Source organism: Lonchura striata, chromosome 1 (genome assembly GCF_046129695.1).
Source record: "Lonchura striata isolate bLonStr1 chromosome 1, bLonStr1.mat, whole genome shotgun sequence".
Classification (NCBI taxonomy): Eukaryota; Metazoa; Chordata; class Aves; order Passeriformes; family Estrildidae; genus Lonchura; species Lonchura striata.
The window spans coordinates 112957838-112975528 of record NC_134603.1 but is presented as its reverse complement, the minus strand read 5'-3'; the positions used below and the strand labels follow the sequence as shown (position 1 = coordinate 112975528).

General features: G+C 42.4%; 1 protein-coding gene across 2 annotated transcripts; it reads right to left on the bottom strand.

Annotated features, from left to right (window-relative positions):
• Positions 1 to 4680: 4680 nt before the first annotated feature.
• Positions 4681 to 16493, bottom strand: LOC110471061 (CX3C chemokine receptor 1). Of its 2 annotated transcripts, none has more exons than XM_021531292.3 (4): positions 16376 to 16493; positions 15081 to 15152; positions 11224 to 11301; positions 4681 to 6321 (listed from the first exon to the last, which is right to left on the bottom strand). In XM_021531292.3, exon 4 carries the CDS (start codon positions 6305 to 6307, stop codon positions 5246 to 5248), a length of 1062 nt encoding a protein of 353 aa, XP_021386967.2. In that variant the 5' UTR covers positions 6308 to 6321; positions 11224 to 11301; positions 15081 to 15152; positions 16376 to 16493; the 3' UTR covers positions 4681 to 5245. The 2 variants fall into 2 exon arrangements, with proteins under 2 accessions (XP_021386967.2, XP_021386966.2); XM_021531291.3 differs by having other exon boundaries at positions 11213 to 11301; positions 16376 to 16441.
• Positions 16494 to 17691: the final 1198 nt, after the last annotated feature.

Sequence of the window (17691 nt, the reverse complement as noted above, 5' to 3'; positions counted from 1 at the left end):
GTGTTGTGGGACTGTTGTGCTGCAGCTGGATACGGGGCAGAGACGAACGTGTGCCATTTATCAGAGACTTAAAACTGAGTGAGGTGGGAAACAGACTGTTCCAATGACAGCTGAAGTTGGAAAGTGGATTATATCCCCTATGTAGTGCCAGAGTCTTGGCTAGCATTCTCTATCCCACTCACCATGCTCTGCCCTCAGTGACACAGAGTTCATGTGCTCCTTCCTGCTGATTGAAATGCCATGGTTAGAAATGTGGTAAATGCAAATTGTTCTTCAAAAGCAAACCATTTTCCTCATGTACAATGGGACTTATTTCATAGTACTTCTTTAGGAAGAGGAACGAAAAATGCAATATATTAACATTTTTGTATTGCATATTAATGCAACAAGCAAAATTGGACAGGAACGGTTGGTGGATTTTTTTTTTTTCCATTTTGAAAGCAATGTGTTAACTCTGGCCCTGTAAAACATAGATCTTGAGGTTTGGGTGTGCATGGTGAAAACCAGGCTCTTACAGTGGCTCCCACATAAATTAGGAAGTTCTGCTTACCGGTGGCAGCAGAATTATTGCTAACTTCAACAAAAATTATATGTATGTGGTTAAGTGTCAGAAACCAATTTCTAATAGTTAGAAATTGTTTTCAATTTTTTGCTTTGATTACTGAACTTCAATTTCAAAATAATAATGCTGGATGACACAGATTTTCATTAGTTTCAGGTGTCCTAAAGAGTAAAGAAACTGAAGTGCAAACAGTAAAACTTTGAGCAGGACTAGGTATGTTCTTAATACAGACAATATTTCATTCAGTGGCTATTTTAGAAATGATGTGTTAATGGCCTTTGGCAAATATGCATCATGCTTGGGCTATAAGTACAGATAGGACCTGAAAAGAGATCTAGTGCAATTTCAGATTTTCTTTGAAAAATTCTCATTTGGTTTTTAGTGATAACAGGACTTGGGATCTGCATGGATCAGACTTGTTCCCTCATTGTCCTGCTAAGACAAGGGCCTTATATCACTCACAAGACCTCAGTGAGGGACCTCACAAAGGTTATAGAGACAAAATGGAAATGACAGAACTGAACCCATAACCCATTAATTCATTAACAGTTTCTCTGTGAAGAATGCCATTAAAACTTCAGACTACCCTGGGCCAGTACTTCAAATCCACTCCCACCAAATGCTGAATCCAAAGGAAATATGTGGGTAGTGACTGGTCCTTCTGGTGCCAGTGCTGGAAATGTCAGCTTTCACTGCTGAGCAATTTCCTAGGCCAATGTGATGCTTTGACCAGCTGCACTTCTAAGCTTTTTATACAAGTTTTTTTGTTTAAAAAACCCCAAGAATTAAAAAAAAAAAAAAAAAAGTAAATCCTATTGTTTTGGAACTGTGTTGTAATATTTTAATGAGATGCATTCACAGTGGCACCTAAAAAAATACTGATGTCCATGTATCTCAATGCAATCAGTTCAGCTAAATATAGGTCTTGTTCATTCTGGTTTTAAGTAGAACATGAAATATAGTCATGAACCTGCTAAGGACGCTTGGATTCAAGTTTTACTAGTTCCTCAAATATAACCCAGCTGGGAAAAGATTTATAGCAAGTGTCAGTGTGATTCTCAAACAGGAAAAGAAGTTGATAATAATGAAAAATTAGGATGCAAAGATAGCTCATCAACCTCAAAACTCCAAAGCCAACACCCATCCTGCAAACCCAGAGATTTCCTCACCTTCTTTTTGCACAACTAAATACTATTCAATGGATAGATACAGCAAGTGTGTGTGCATTTCCATGTGTAAATTGTGACCTGCTAAGTAAGCAAGAGTCTGTCCTTAATTTATAGCAGATGAAAAGTTTTTACCCCATACTGAGAGAGTGGTTTACTTTCTCATGGGTAATGGGTAGGAATGGAATGTTGCTGATTCTCAGGGATGTGTTGATCCAGTCTAAGGATAAATCCATCATTAGTGCTGTACATAGAAAAGCTTAGCAGGTTGTAAACTTACCAGGCAGTTAGAAAACACCAGTTTCCTGCAGCAGAGGTTTTGAAAGAGAAGTTGTGTCTTTTAAAAAAGGCTACAATTAACTGAAAGTCCAGTTCTTAAAGAGACATCAGTAGGCTTTTCTGTCAGGCTTGAATGGTGTAGTGCAGAAAAGAGCAGCAATGCCTGTCTCAGCTTGCAGCTGAACCCACACCTGCTAAAGTTTACTACTTGCTGCTCTCAGGGCATAGGTGTGTTCCATGGAGGCCAAAGTTTCTAAGGAAGAATTACAAGAATAGTTTTCCTGTTAATACAAGCAAAATGAAAATGGTGATTTTGGTTTTCACTTGGGTTTTTAAAGATTTACTGCTGCTCCTATGAGGAAGGCCCTGCATAAACCAGCATTTTGTGGTGGAGGCAAAGATGAAGATTTTAATTTCATCCAAATGCTCACATATTGAGCAACAAAACCATGAAAATAAATGGCAAACATAATAACTTGCAAATACATGGCATGAAACTTGGCAATGTTATGCTGGCAATCCTTGGAAGTGTTCCATTGCACTGTGTGGCAGAGAAGACAGGAGTGCAGGATTTCAGGAGGGGCCCTTGACTTGCAAGTGAAGGTTTTTTGCAGCTTGCAGAGGACCCAGGGCTGTCGAGGCAGTCTGGCTCACAGTAGCAGGTCTGCCCTGCCAGAGGGAGATGCATCTGGAAGGAGAGGGATGCACTGTGCTGGTGATGGGTAGGATTGCTGGAGAATCACTGGATCAAAGCAGCAAAAACCTCTGCTTTCCTGGAGAGCTGGCATCAAGCTCTGGGTTTCCACCTTTCATTCTGAAGACAGCACATGGATCATCTTTAAAGATGCCTTTTCCTTTTTGCAATCTGTAACTCACCATTGTCTGAAAAATCAAAGGGAAGTTAAATAAATCAAGTGTGATTGCATTGCTCAGTTTGGCAATCCACCGTCTTCAGGCTGACTTCAGGCTGATAACTTCTTGTTTAGTCTCAGAGCCTTCCTCTTTCTTTCTGCACATCCTGGCATTTCTTTAAAAAACATTGTAAAAATACCATTTCTTAAAATACCACTTTCTTGGGGGGAGTGAAAACAAAATTGCCTTATATCACTTGATTAGTCAGACTGAAATTTGAAAAAATAATTTAATTTCAAGTGACACTCATGCTACACTTAATTTTAGACAACAAGTCTGGAGTCTGGAAGTCTACTTTTAGTGAAAATTACAGAATTGAACATAGAGGATGTATTTCCACCTTATAGGAAGAGAAAATGTGGTGGTTTTTTGTTGTTGTGTTTTGTTTGGTTTGGGGTTGTTTTTTCTTTGTTTGTTTGTTTGTTTGTTTGTTTGTTTTTACTGTAGATTGTGATGAATGTTCAGTGGCAAAAAAGAAATATTTATGTAATTATGGGAATATTGCTCAATGGACACACTCTCCTCCACATTTTCTAAGAAACAAGGTGGTACTAAGATCCACAAAGAAAGGCCCTACTCCTCTCCCTGACAATCTGAAACAACTTTTTTGTGTTAGTTCAAAAGTGAGAGTGTTTCTTCAGATTTGACATATTACCAGTTCCATCAGAGTACAGAAATAGGGTTCCACTGTCATGGACTTGTTTTGTAAGACTGGTCCTTGATTTTTTTTCTTGTAAAGTGATCTCAGCTTCATTATTGGCAACAGTCCTTTTTCCACTCAACCCTAGTCCACAGTGCCAACAAATTCTCCTTTGCTTTTGCAGCAGATGATGACAGGGATGCCCAGGTAAAGGACTCAGTTGCCTGATGGCCATTTTGTATCCCCAGTGCGTTGTTACTGCATGAGTAACAAGGATATTTGGAGGCTGTGCCCTGCATGTGGGAAATGTGTCCTCCGGGATGCATTAAGTCTGGGTACAGCTGCAGTTTTCCCTGGTGAAATCAGCTGTGGTGGGAGAGGCCACAAAACTTGAGGAAGGTTTTGTTAAGCAGCATGGGCAAGTGATTATTTTGTCCCCAGAGCCATTGTCTGTGATAGTGTAGTCATGGTTGGTGTTTACAACCTGTGGCAAGCAGGGCATGGGTGAGAGGCAGGGACTTACCATGCTCAGCTTGATCAAGCTGTATTTGGACCAAGCACAGGGATATCCAATTCCACACTTCCAGTTCCCATTGTTCCACTGTCAGAGCCCTTGGGGATTGTGGGTCTCAGATTCAGTCAAAGAAAGAAACTGAGAGTTTCTAGCCAGGCAAAAGGCCTGGGAAAGAGCTGGAGAAGAATGTAAATAATTCTTTATCACTCTTGTTTTTCACATTGCTTATAGTTAAGTTCTATCACTGTGCGTCAAGCACTTTGCACCAATGCTGTGGGTTGTTTTCACTTCAGAACCAATGGAGTTGGTCCTCAAGAAGCTCTGTATAAAATAACAGTGTATTTTGAATAAATAGGAGTTTTACTCTCACAGCCTTCTGGTCAGTCTTCTCATTCCTGTCCTGCCTCAACAGCGACAGGGGATGTGCTCTGTGAAGGCCTCCACTGAGCTCTGGCATTTGGCTGAGGCCAAGCCCATGGAAACTGGGAGATAACACCCACTGGCATATCTCTAATCCTAAAGGATGGATCAGAGGTCCTTGTTCTGATTACTGCATGCTATAAACACAGAGAGAACAGGGGACACTAAACACATGTTCAGAAATAACTTTGGTTTTTTAAACAGTGGGATTTTATTACATAAGAAAACACAGTTAAAACGTTTGTTGCAATCAATAATCACAAAATCAGTTCCTTATGGATATATAGCATCAAAAATACACCCCTTTACTACAAAAAATATTCCCCTCTCCTAAAAGTCAGTCACCATTTATTAAGGAGATTTCTCTTCCCTTAAAAAATGAGTTTAGGTCTATGTACATCAGTATTACATGCACATACTCTGACAGATGCACAGGTTCCAGTGGTGGAACAATTCAAAAGATTCCCTACCCTTAAATTCTTCTTCTCCTTCTTTTCTAGGCAGAGAGCTCCTTTTTTTTTTCTATTTTCCCTGATCCTTGCTCTTGATTCCATTCCATGTCCAACACTGACATATTGTACTACTTCTGTTTTTAAAAACTTGGCTGTTTTAGAATATTTAATGCTTAACTAGAGGCATGTCAGTAATTCAGTGCAGCCTTTAAGTCTCTTCATATGGGTAAATGCAACCCCTCAGTGGCTGCTATCCCTGCAAGAGACACGTATTGATACATTTCTCCATCTGAGACCATTTTAGACGAAGACAGAGACATCCTGGTCGCTGGTGTTCTGGGTTATGTTGCTGTTCACCACACTTTCTGCATAACTAACTGAATGAGAGACCTGGTAGTGACTGCAGGGCCCACAGAAACACAGGAATGGACAGTACTTAAAGCAGACATGATAAAGGTATTTCCTGAATTTTTCCCCAGCAAAGGCATAGATAAGAGGATTGAGACAACAGTGACTGAATGCAATGGTTTCGGTCAGGTGCATTGCGTAGTCCAATGACTTAATTTGGTTGCAATTTGTGAATAACTCATAGTGATTTAAAGTATCTAGAAAAATCAGTACATTGTAGGGTGACCAAAACAGAAAAAAAACTACCACCACAATCAATATCAATTTTATGGCTCGTGCTTTTTTCTGATTTTTGCAGGACAGGAGGGTTTTGATGATCCCACAGTAGCAATAGAATATGATACAGACCGGGATGAAAAAGCCAATAGTGTTCAGCTCCACATTGCAGAACACTGGCCAGATGTTCTCCAGCTTCTCTGGGTAGACAGCAATGCAGTCATTTTCTATGAGCTGGGAGAACACAAAGTGTGGCACTGACACTAAAACCGCTATTGCCCACACTCCACAGGTTACAAGAAAGCCATGTCTTACTGTTCTGGATTTCAGAGAATAAGTTGCCCGGACAATGGCCAAGTACCTGTCAACACTGATAACAGTGATAAAGAACATTCCCCCAAAGAAACCAATGTAATACAGCGAGGAAACAGCTTTACATGCAATAGTCCCAAGGGTCCATCCACGGACTGTGTTGGATGCCCAGAATGGGAGGGAGATCACAAAGAGAAGGTCAGAGACAGCCAAGTTCAGGAGATAGATGTCAGTGATGCTTTTTTTGTTGCCTTTCACAATGGCAAACACCACCATTAGATTTCCTGTGAGGCCAAGAGCAAATACCAAAATGTAAAATAGTGGCAGAAATATTTTCCCAAACTCTTGGATGTCGGTTTTATTGCAGGAGAAAGCATGTTCATCGTAAGCATATTCAGCTGTGCTTTCTGCATATGCTTCTGTCATGCTGAATTTTCTGGCTAGAGACAAAATGGAAAGAGCAAAGAAAATAACATTAGAGTGATCTTATATGTATTGTGGTAAAATACCGAGGGACTGCACCAACCATGCTTTGGGATTTTATCACTATTTTAGTGAGGGCTGTATTAATGTGGAGCTGATGGTAGTTATATTATGACAAAAGCCCAGACTCTGCTGTTACACCTACTTCACTGAAAATTAACTCTTTAGGATAAGAAAAAAAATTGATGAGAATTTCAACGGCTGTCACATAAACCCCTACTTACTGAAGTGCAGCAGGAGCAGCAGCAAGCTGAGATCTGGCTGAGCTGTGCATGTGGTGCATGGCAGCACCACAAGCAAGGCAGGTGCTCTGCTGATCTGTGGGCAGTGCTTGGCAGGAAACAACAGTTCACAAGTAGTTGCTGAGCAGATTCAGTGCCTGTCAACACCCCAAGAGCCCCATCTTCCCCTAACCCAGGGCTGGAAGGGTACAAGGCACCCAGTTTGGCCAGGCCTGAGCTGATGCTTGCTGATAAGGGAGTAGCAAGTCTGCATTGGGACATCGCTGGCAGCAAGCCTATCTTTGATGAGGCTTTTCTAAAAATCATTCTATGATCAAAAAAGATAAAACACATTGACCCTTTTCTTCAAGAAACAAAGCATCTCATGACTGCTCCTGCTCTGGCTGTGAGGCTGGAGCCAGGAATTCACCTTGGCTGAATCCAACGAGAGTATGGGGTGCTGGTGTGTGACCTCTGGACTCACTGGTCTGCACACCCAAAAACCCAGAGCACCTGCCATTTCATCTGCTCTCCTTTGGGATGTGGTGTTCAAGTCTCTGCAAAGATTTCTGTTTGCAAGGAATCAGAAATCCTATAGGAGCACAGATGTACTTTTATCTGGTCTGCTCCCTGGTTGGGTAAAGAATTTGGAAGTATCCATTACTTGGTCTCACTGTAGGAGATGAAAGAAAGTGAGTGTGATATGCTGTCCAGAAGCCCAGGGAGGTGATAACATGGCCAAACCAGCCTGTTAAAGCTGAGACCGAAAGAAAAGGTTTTGGTTTTGATAACAAAACTGCGACTAATAACTACACCTTGGCCACAGTGTCACCATTGCCCGCTACCTGTACAGAAGGGACTCAGTTCAGTGACCACAGGCTGTCTATGTTTACATCTCCTGTTAGTGGGAGATCTAATCAAGTTCATCCTCATCCAATGCAGGTCAGGCCAAATCTACTTTAAGACAGGACAGACTGCTTTCCAGACTGCTGACCACACCAATAAAACTTCTTTTCCCAAATATAAGGTGAGCATGGATGCACTGCTCAGTAGTAGGTGCTAATGGTGTATAGCTAGTCTGACTCCTTACACTTACAGCTAAGTGACTGGAATCCACATTTCACCAACAGCAATAGTTTTTATACCTTCTATTACAAATAAGCCATGCAAGATTAAACATGAAATAAAGATGTCCTCAGGTGTGAGACAATTTTCTATGACATGGTGGTAACTACAACAATCTTCCCCATGAGTAGCTACTGTGACCATACTGACATTTTCCCCTAATGCCTCATTGCCAGTGCATCGTTTGTGGCATTGCCTGTGAAGTTCTGGCCTCTTATTTTGTAGCAATATCTTAAAGAGCATTTTTTTTTTTTTTTTTTTTTTTGGTGCTAGTTGGAAATGCAGGGTCTCAGTTTTAAAATATTTTTTAACCTAAATGTTCAAACCCTAATGATTAGTGCCTACAGACTCTAGAAAACATCTTTGTGGTTTGCACAGGAAAAGTGGGCTACAAAAGGCTGTCTCAGCGCTGGTAGCTCTGGGGCATGGGCACAGTATGGTGAAAGCTGTTTGCAGCAGGCAGGCACACCCATGGGCAGAGCGGCTCTTGCATTATCTATTCACTTGAACTGGGAGCTGAGTCTGCCTTCAGAGTCTGTCCAGCCCCTGCCTGTCAGCCCAGTTCTATTCTCAAGCCTCTGGAAAGGAGGTATCTGACACCAGCAGAGTTAAAGTGATACAATCTGGAAAAGCTTAGGTGCTGGGGCAGAAGCTGACAGCAGTTGCAAACAAGATACTTATTTTCTACTGGTGAGACAAATAAAGAGTTGCCATCTCTTAATCTGCCCTGTTGCGTGATACAGATATGAGCAGGAGAATCACATATAATCTCCATAACCCATCATTTTCTGCCATCCAATCCTGATTTCTTTCTTGCCTTCTGATGCAGCAAAAGCAGCAGGGTACACCAAGTCTCCTGTGCTGAATATGTGTCACTCTGTCGTTCCCCCAGCTCCTTTGCCACTGAGCTGTTACTGCACCCATCTGTGCACCCAGAGCCTACACCTTCCTCTGTGGGCTCATGTGCTCCACAGCTGGTTCTTCACTGAGGCAGCAGTAGCTGAGGGCTGCAGAAGTGACTGACTGGGGCAGGAGCACATGGTCCATGAGAACTCACTGGGTTTGGTCAGCCTCAACAAGAGATGTCTCAAGAGGGATTTGGGGTGAAGGTGTAAAAACTAAACAGACAACTTTCTCTGGGGGAATAAATAGCAATACCCATGGGAAATCATTACTTAATGTATTGAAAAGAAATTTTTGCCATAATGGTGGTCAAACACCAGGACAGAGCTCCAGGGAGCTTGTGGGATCTAATCCCTGGAAGAACTTGAAACTCATCTGGCCCTGCTCTGTGCATGGGTTTGGGCAAGACACCTCCAGAAGTCCTGTCCTGTCCTTGTGACTCTGTGGCAATGCCAGACAGAGATCATGCTGTTTCTGCAAAGATGTCCCAGCTTCTTTTCTGCCAAGTCAGCTCCTGTTTCAGACATGTCATTCCTGGTGTGACAACCAGAAGTGTCATCAGACAAAGAGGAAAAAACTGATCAAAGCTTGCTCATATCCCCTTAACACCTTTGTTAATTATGTCATCATCCTGAGAGGGCTGTCAGTGGTGCTTGTTTTGACTGTCTGTGCTGTGTGAAATCCCTGCTCTGGAGAGGAGGAGCACACATTACTTTACTCTCATCTCTAAGAGCCTCAAGCTATGCTGGTTTTTAACATGCTTGCTCCCTTAATTCACATTGAGAAAGGCAGTTTGTCCATCTGGAGAGTTTCCATATGTGTCCACAGAAGTCACTATGTTCTGTGGGACACAGGATATCACACATATAAGGAAATGCAGCTCCCACCAGGGCTTAGATGTCTCAGGTCTGGCAGACTTCTGCACAGACTTCTGAACTGGCCTTGCCTGGAGAGAAAGTTGGGCTTGGGAATGGCCACCTTCTTCACTGGAGAACATTTATGCAGACATGCAGGAGAAACTCCTGGCCTTAGTGAAGTACACTGAAACATTGCTTGTGCTGGGATATTTCCTGAAATACATTTTCAGTCAAGTAATCTCCTCTAGATTACTGATGAGGATAATTTATTTCTACAGTAGCAAATTATTTCCTTTACCCTTGGATGGGTGCTTGTGGGGTCTGTGGTACATACAACAATGGGAAGGGTGAGATTCTATATTGCATTTCCAGGGGCAAGCAAGGACCCCACTTACCAAAACGACATTGGTGTTTGAATATGCCGGCAGTCTGTGGCTTACTCACTCTCTATCTCCTGGATTTTATTTATCAGCAGTCACTCATATCCTTCCACCACCACTCATCCTGCACAGGCAATGCCACCAGCACTGTTTGAATATTTAGCTCCTCTTATACCAGTTTGCTCCGTTTCAACTGATGATATTCAGTTGATGGGCTGCAAATTTCAAAGGGCTCCCAAAACCCAGCCCATGCCAGATAGGGATAATGTGTTGAAATGATATTGCACCTTAAAGAAAGAAACTTAGATCTGACAATCCTCCATCCTTTCCTGTCAAGTATTTTCTGTCAGCCTCTCAAAGTCCAGTGCAGCACATACTACAGGTTTCTCACCATCAGCTTCAACACAATTTTCTCTTTTATGCTTACAATAAATGTTCACCTAAGAGACAGAGTGAACTGAAGAGTGTAGAGGACACAGGAGGACTGCAAGGCTTTGAGGTTTCTCCACCAGATATTTTCCCTTGCTGACTACAGGAAATAGTAGATTCACTTCTGCTTCTCATGGAACTGCTCAACCACTTTTCTCTGTCTCCGGATTTCCCCATCAATTTTACACCCTACTCTTCGCAAACACTTCTGCTCCTAATCATGTTTATAGCTACCTCAAAGACTGTAGTCTGCAAGACCAAGACCCCTGTTTCTCAACCTAACCACCATGTGCTTGCCATGAAATACAGAGGGAAGTGAAATTGTGAGAGGTCTGCAAACTCCTCTAAAGAACAGAAGTTGTATTTCAATCTTCAAACTACACTGGTATCAGGCTGGGTGACATAAGAGAAAATCCTTTTTATATATCTACATATCAGATATATTCAGGTATATCAGATATATCAGATTCTCTCCAGGTGTCATCTCTGACACTTCAGCCAAGTGCCATGTTACAGGTTTTATTGCCAAGAAGAGGGAGATCTACAAGCAGTTTGCCTCCCTGTGATTCCGCTCCTACCACCAAATTAAAAGAAGTGAAAAAAATTACCAAATCCAGACCTCTGCCAGAGGGTCACACTTCAGATTTGTACAATATGCTAATTAAAGTATTTCAGCCTCAGAAAGAATTTCACACCTTAGTCAGCATTTCTGAGTGATGCTTACACACTTCTCTCATGCTAGAAAAACATGTTTTCAATGCACACTGAATATCCTGATTAATCAGCTGGCCCTGGGAAGCTGAAGGCTTTGTGAGAACCCCTGTGAAACCCTACAGGTGTGTGTAGATCCCTTTTTCACCCTTAGATCTGAGCTGCCATCACCCTATCCAAATATAAATGCTTTTGCTTTTTTGCATGTGCAACTACACCCACCTGTTTCTTACCAGCTGGTGATTCTCAGCAAGAACACAGGGATGACCTCAGGCGCCTCCAAATGAAATGTTGAAGCTATGGTGGCACTTCTAACACACAAAAGAAAGAGATTAAAGTAAATAACCAAAACTTGATGAGAGCTAGGAGGAAATAGCACTCTGGATAAAACTTAACCACCCTGGCCAAGAATCTACCACAGAATCATTAGACTGCCACAGACACCTCTACCCATGGTTTAGATGATACACCACCCAAAACTTCAGCTCACAGTTAATACAGTCACCCAAGATGGGGCCTGGTTGCTAGTCCTACGCCCTGCTAGTTCCTGTAATCCACTTAGTTTATTTTTCAGAGCAGGGTGGTTCCATTCACAGGCAATGGCCTCTGGAGCTTGTTTGGACCACGTTAGATAGTCAGGGTTAAAAACAAGCCCATCTCACCAAATACAGTTACTTTAAATATTAAATTTCAGTCTTTCATTCAGTCCTGAAGTGGGGAGATGTTCTCCCTATTCCTCCTCTACATGCAGACCTTTGAAAGTGGGAAGCAAAGTGGGAGGGCTCATTTAACCTAACATTTAACTCAGGCAAAATTAATTTAAACTGTCAAGGGGCAGAGTGCAGCTAAAGCCAATCTGCATGGCTTTATAGAAGAGGATATTTTAGTTTGGGCATCTGAAGTTATCTGATGGGATTGCAAGGTTGAAAAAGGGAGCTATCTGGGTGAGTTGGAGCTCTGACTTGCACTGCACGCTTATTTGGTTAACACGTGTCTCCAGCCCAAAGAAAGACCAACAAAGTATTGCAATGGGATTTGGACCAGTTAGATGTCAGATCTCAAAAGACAGAAGACGTCCATGGAGGAAGCCTTGCTGAACTGGGAATATTGCTTGTAAAATGTCTGCGGAAATGACAAGTTGAAAGCCAAAAACTCTTTGGTGTTTTCATAATTGTTCTGAAAGCACATTGGCAAAGAGAGGTGGCAGGGGCACTGATAAAAGGGTTACAGGACTGGAGAGTGATTCAGACAATCTGAATAATCTGGGGCTTCCGGAATGATTCACATTGGCCCTAATGGAGCCAAATGTAACCAAAGTGACATGGCTGGGAGTTAAACAACACAGGTCGTGTCTCAACTGTGGGGGCATATATCTGAAATGAAACCTGACTGCAAGAAAGGCTGATGAAACCCTCAGGTGTTAAAAGAGCTTCCAGATAGGAAGGAACAAAAGAGGGATGACTTTGACACAGCAGAGCTTGATACAGGGCCCGCAGGCATCATTTGGTAACACCTGATTTCACTTTTGCTTGTGTTAATAATCTTGCTAATTATTTGAGTGGGATTAGCTCTCCATTACACTGATGCAGGGAAATTCAAACCAGAAACATGCAAGACAGGAATAAGATTATTATTTTTAACAGTGAAAGGCTAATAACTGGAACAGACTTCAGGTAGGAAAAGGATATTTTTGCATGTCTGAGGGTCTTCACTTTGAGAGAAGATATCACTCTGGGAAATGGATTTAGGCCAGACATAGTGGAGAGACTCAACAGGAGGGTGCTGGATTAAATTCTACAACCCTTGATAGGCAGGGAGGCAGACCAGGATGAGGCACAATTCTCTGAATAACTATGATTCTCTTCTGGTAACAAATGACTGAAAAAGCGAAACTCTTTGATCTCTGCTCCAAACCAGCTAGCTCAAATCTTAAATGGGATGTGAACCCTGGAAGAAGCAGGGTCCTGTGAAAACCATGGAGCAGCTGCTGTCATTGGGTTAGCAGTGAGGCTATCACGATGGCTTGGAAAGAAAGCAGCACAGTTTGGAGATGTTGTTAGCAAATAGCCACCCTGTTGAAACCTGTGTATTTTCCCACCTGACCAGTTCTTTTTTCATTCCTCCCTAGCTTCTGAATGAGTGTGGAGTAATGCCACATGCTCACTGCCCCTCCAGTTCTTCCTCAATGACTTTAAGGTGAGGAAATTTCTTTCTTTGGTGTTTCTTTTTTCTTCTGTCATTTATTCTCAGATCAACTGGACTATTTCTGTGGCACATCAGAATTCTGCAAACCTAATAATTGCTTTTCACTCTGGGTGATTTAATTTATGGAGGCTTCCCCCAGTAATTCAAGGATAAGCTTTTTAAAAGCAAGTAGTTCTCTGGGATGCTTTGTTATTGAATTTTCCAATTTAAGGTGAAGTTGAAAGTGCAGAAACATTATGTTGAGGCTTCCAAAGAATTAGGCCACTTAAAGTGTCATAAGTAAATTACTCAGAAATAGAAGCTGATAAAACCACTGCTGATAAGAATATGACTGACTATTGCAGAGGCCTTGGATCCCTTTACAACGGTATTTAGGTCAAAGATATTTTAAAAATGCCACTTCCCTGATCCAATTCTACAGTTTTTACACCAATATCACAAATTAAATTAGAAGCAGACAGCACTAGTTGAAAATGAGAGGCATGTAAATCTACAAACTTAAACCAATGGTTTTTGGTAGAAAAATTCATGTGGAGAGATCAGACTTTGATAATGGAAGGCATGAGATAATGCAGAGTCCAAAATCCCAAGGGTCTCTCTCAGCATTACCTAGGGCATTATAGTTTTGGAAAATGCTTCCTCAGTGATGCTCCATGCACACCTGGAGGTAACAGTAAGTAACCAGAACACAAGATTTATATTAGCCCATCACATCAAAATTAGGTATATTCATGATTTATTAAGAAAAGCCAAAAACATGGAATTTCTTCTGGATGTCTCTGCCAGTGTCAAGGGCTTCATCACCTGTCTTTCAGAGCAACAACACAAGTATTATTTTGAACAAAATCTTGCCCTTGCTCCTTCAGTGTGCTGGCCAGTCTGGTGGCCCCACTCAGGTTGTTTGTGCTGCCATCACAAAGCAGGCACAGGGGACTGAACCCAGGTGTCCTGGGCACATCCTGCCCTCAGCAACATCCCCCCACTTGCTGATTTTTTTTTGCCTCACCAGGCAGACTTGCTGTGAGCCACTGGGAAGGGACAGCTGCACCACAGCAGTGTGTGGTTTGCTGGGGCCAAGTTATGTCCTGCCAGACCCCTGGCAGCTCACCCCTGTGGCTGGTGTATTTACAGAAAAAATTGAAGCTTGCAGTGATTTCAACTCCTTCCCTCAGCACTGGGGAGACAAAGCCCCTCTGAGACTGACAAGGTGGCTATGCAGGAGCCTTGGTGCCCACACACTTCATGGAGCAGGGAATAGGTTCATGTTTCAGGGCATGACCAAGTCTCTTGAGCACGTGAAGCTGTTTCAGAAAAGACTCCATGAAAGATGACCTGACAGTACAACTCATACTCCCATGTCTCCCTTGCATGTTGAAGTTGAGGTTCAAAAATCACTGAAATGGTTCTGAAATTTGCATCCTTATCTCTCAGGGTGGTCTTGATCCTATGACCAGAAGCAAGGGACCTTGACAGAGCTTCTGCAGCCTGAAATGGTTTCCCAGCAGTGCCCTGCTCCCAGGGATCAGCCATGGGATAGGAAATTAAGTAAATGGTGAGCATTGTTGTAGAGCAGTAGTTATTTTGGTCCTCACAGAGGCTGGCGAGCACTTTAACTTGGCTGCTGGGAAGCAGTGGCAGAGCTGAGGGAGCAGGTGTCCTCCCAAGAGCTGCCCTCAGGGAACTGGGTCTTTGGGGTTGTCATTTGACGATAGTGACTGGATGGTGACTGCCAGGATCGGGTTTTTCTTAGAAAATTTATTTCACAGGTATTTCACCTAGCTTGTTAGTTCCCCTAATTGCCCTTTCTGCTTGCACAATTGCTCAGGCACTCTGTACCTATATTTTCAAATGTATAGCTGACCATTTTGCCAGTGTTTTCTCTTACCTGCTCTTCCTCGGTATTTCTTTTTCCCAGGCTTTCTCTTCTGAAGCAGCATTCAAATTTCTTTTGTATTTTCTGTTGAAGGGACAGCAAAATCAGATTATTATTTGTAGCTATGAGCACTGTTTGTACTTGTTTATGGTTACTGTTGGCTCCATCCTCTCACTACCTTTATTGTGGCATCTATTTGCTTCCTGCCTCCATCCCCTTTTTGTGATTAATAATTTCACATTGCCCCAGCACCCCTGAGAAATCAGAGAAGGCTCTCCAGAAGTGGGAGATCTTTTAAATAACTTTCTCCATCATTTCAGAGAGCAGAGCACATTAAACCTTCTTGATTATGTATGGATGAGATTTAAGTGCCTGCTCCTTCCTTGAAATATAATTTTTTTAATGGGATTTACTCTCAATTTATTATGCGTTGTCTTTTGTCAAATTTTAGCCTTTTCTTCTCCCTTTTGCACTTTTTCTGCACTGCCCAAACCCTTTTGATTCATTGCAGTTGCCATCTATTATCCTGACATCCAGTTCCCTGCCTCTGGCTGCACTGCCTGCACACAGGGCTTGCCCCAACAGACCAGATTTTGGAAACCACTGCTGTGGACCTGTGTTTTTATCACACAAATACTTAGCAGGTTGCCACCACTGTGGCATTACCCAAATGTCTCACACAAACTATCAGACATGTTCATGTAACATGTTTCCTGTGGAAAGCTGAGTCACAGAAAAATTAAGTATATTATACAGAAAGGTACGTGTTTTCAAATGTCTTTAATTTCCATTGCTCTCTTGCGGGTCTGTCTGTGTCAGACGCTTTCTATTGACTCTATCAGATTTTCTGCTTTGGCTGTCTTTCAGTGTCAGTGATGTTTTGGATGTTGGTTCATTGACTAAAACTAGAAGCAAGCAATGCTGGTGAGTTGTGAAATCTCTGCAGGCATCAAAGGAAAAACTTCTAATGAAGTAGAAGGGCTGTATCTTCTTGTCTGTTCTTCTAGGTTACTGTTGCACACCAGTCATATATCAGCATTTACTAACCTTGAGGATTTCTATCCAGGGTAAATATTCATTGTACCACAGGATGACACAAATAATTAGTGACTGAGTAAAATTTATCTGCCCTGGTTCACTTCGTTAACAGAAGTGCTTCCCTTTTTACTTTCACAGTTTGTAAACGGTACCCACATCATCTTTACCCAAATTAAATATCATTTAGGTTCCAAGCACTAAGCAGTGGAGAATTTCCTTTGTCTCATTTTTCCCTGTCAAATTATAGGGAAAATACAATTGCCTCTTACCTTAATTCATAGCTGCATTGGAAACCAATGTTTTCTTCAAGCTGAGCCTGTTTGGATTTAAATGCATGTTTCCTCTTCTCTAATGCTCATGCCTACATAAATTGCATGGTTAGCTTCCTGGGCTGAGCTTAGGGGCTGAGCTGAGAAAGTACTGATGTGCTGTGCTTGGGCCCTGCTGGCTTCTTGTGAAACTGTCAAGTAGGATGCAGCCACTCAGAGGGACAGAAGTATTTACACAGGACAGGATTTGCACAGAGACAGAAATGCCTGAGGTGCTGTGACAGCACGTCAAAGCTGTCACCCCCTTATTTTCCCCCCTTCTATGCAGAATGAGACATTTTCCACTCAGACACAGTGTGTAGAAATATGAGTTTGGTACAATAGCAGGGGCCTTGGGCTGTGGGAATGCAGGATGCAGCACAGAGGAGTACAGGTATGGGAGTGTAGAAAATGGGGCAGAGGCTGGCACTGTGGAGCCACACAGCTCTATACAAATCACTGATGGTCAGGTAAAAAAAATGCAGATCTGGAGATGGCAAAACTAGGTTTAGTGGTAACAGAGAGAACAAAATTAGTGTCTAACATACATAAGGGGCACTGCCTATAGTCGGTTGTGTATAAAGCAGTGAAGAGAGAATAAGATATAAAAGCATGTTGGAAAACAGAAAAACAATCCAAAACAGATCCTGGAAAAAGACAGAAGGAAAATCAGGGTGAACACCGCACTCATCCCAGGGAAGGACTGGAGGTGCTGACAGCTCTTTCTGACACCTCACTTCACCACAACCACCAGCCTTAGGGCCCAAAGGAGCAGGGATAAGTGTGAGCATAACACCAGGAAAATGGATAGAAACTATGTGTGTGCAAAAAATTGAAGTTGCAATAATGTTCTTGCTTTTCTGCAACCAGCAGATTTAAACTGATAACAATTGGAGTCTCAAGAATGCCATTGCACTCACAATACATTCTTGGCTCTACCTATGATACATTGTGCTCCTTCTTTGCCTGTAAACAAGATTTTAAGTATAATGTCTCTCTGCAGCCCAGTGGAGTCAGAGGGTTTAAAATATTGGGATGTTCATAAACCAAGGACTCTTCTTGGCCCCTGACCTGAGCATCCTGCTCAGGGTCGCACTGTGAGTGCAGCACAGCTGGGATGCTGTGAAGAACATTGCCAGGCACTACTGGTGCCCAAAAATCAGTTCCTCTGGGGTGGAGCAGGGCAGGAGGCTGTGCAGTGGGGTGTGGTATGAGAAACAGACATTGCATCCACTTGGCTGCTCTACCAATACCAAGGCCCTCCAGGACACAAGGAA

Bases quoted from the DNA above. Each gene is read 5' to 3' on its own strand.
- LOC110471061 (XM_021531292.3), bottom strand. From the start codon at position 6,307: ATGACAGAAGCATATGCAGAAAGCACAGCTGAATATGCTTACGATGAA.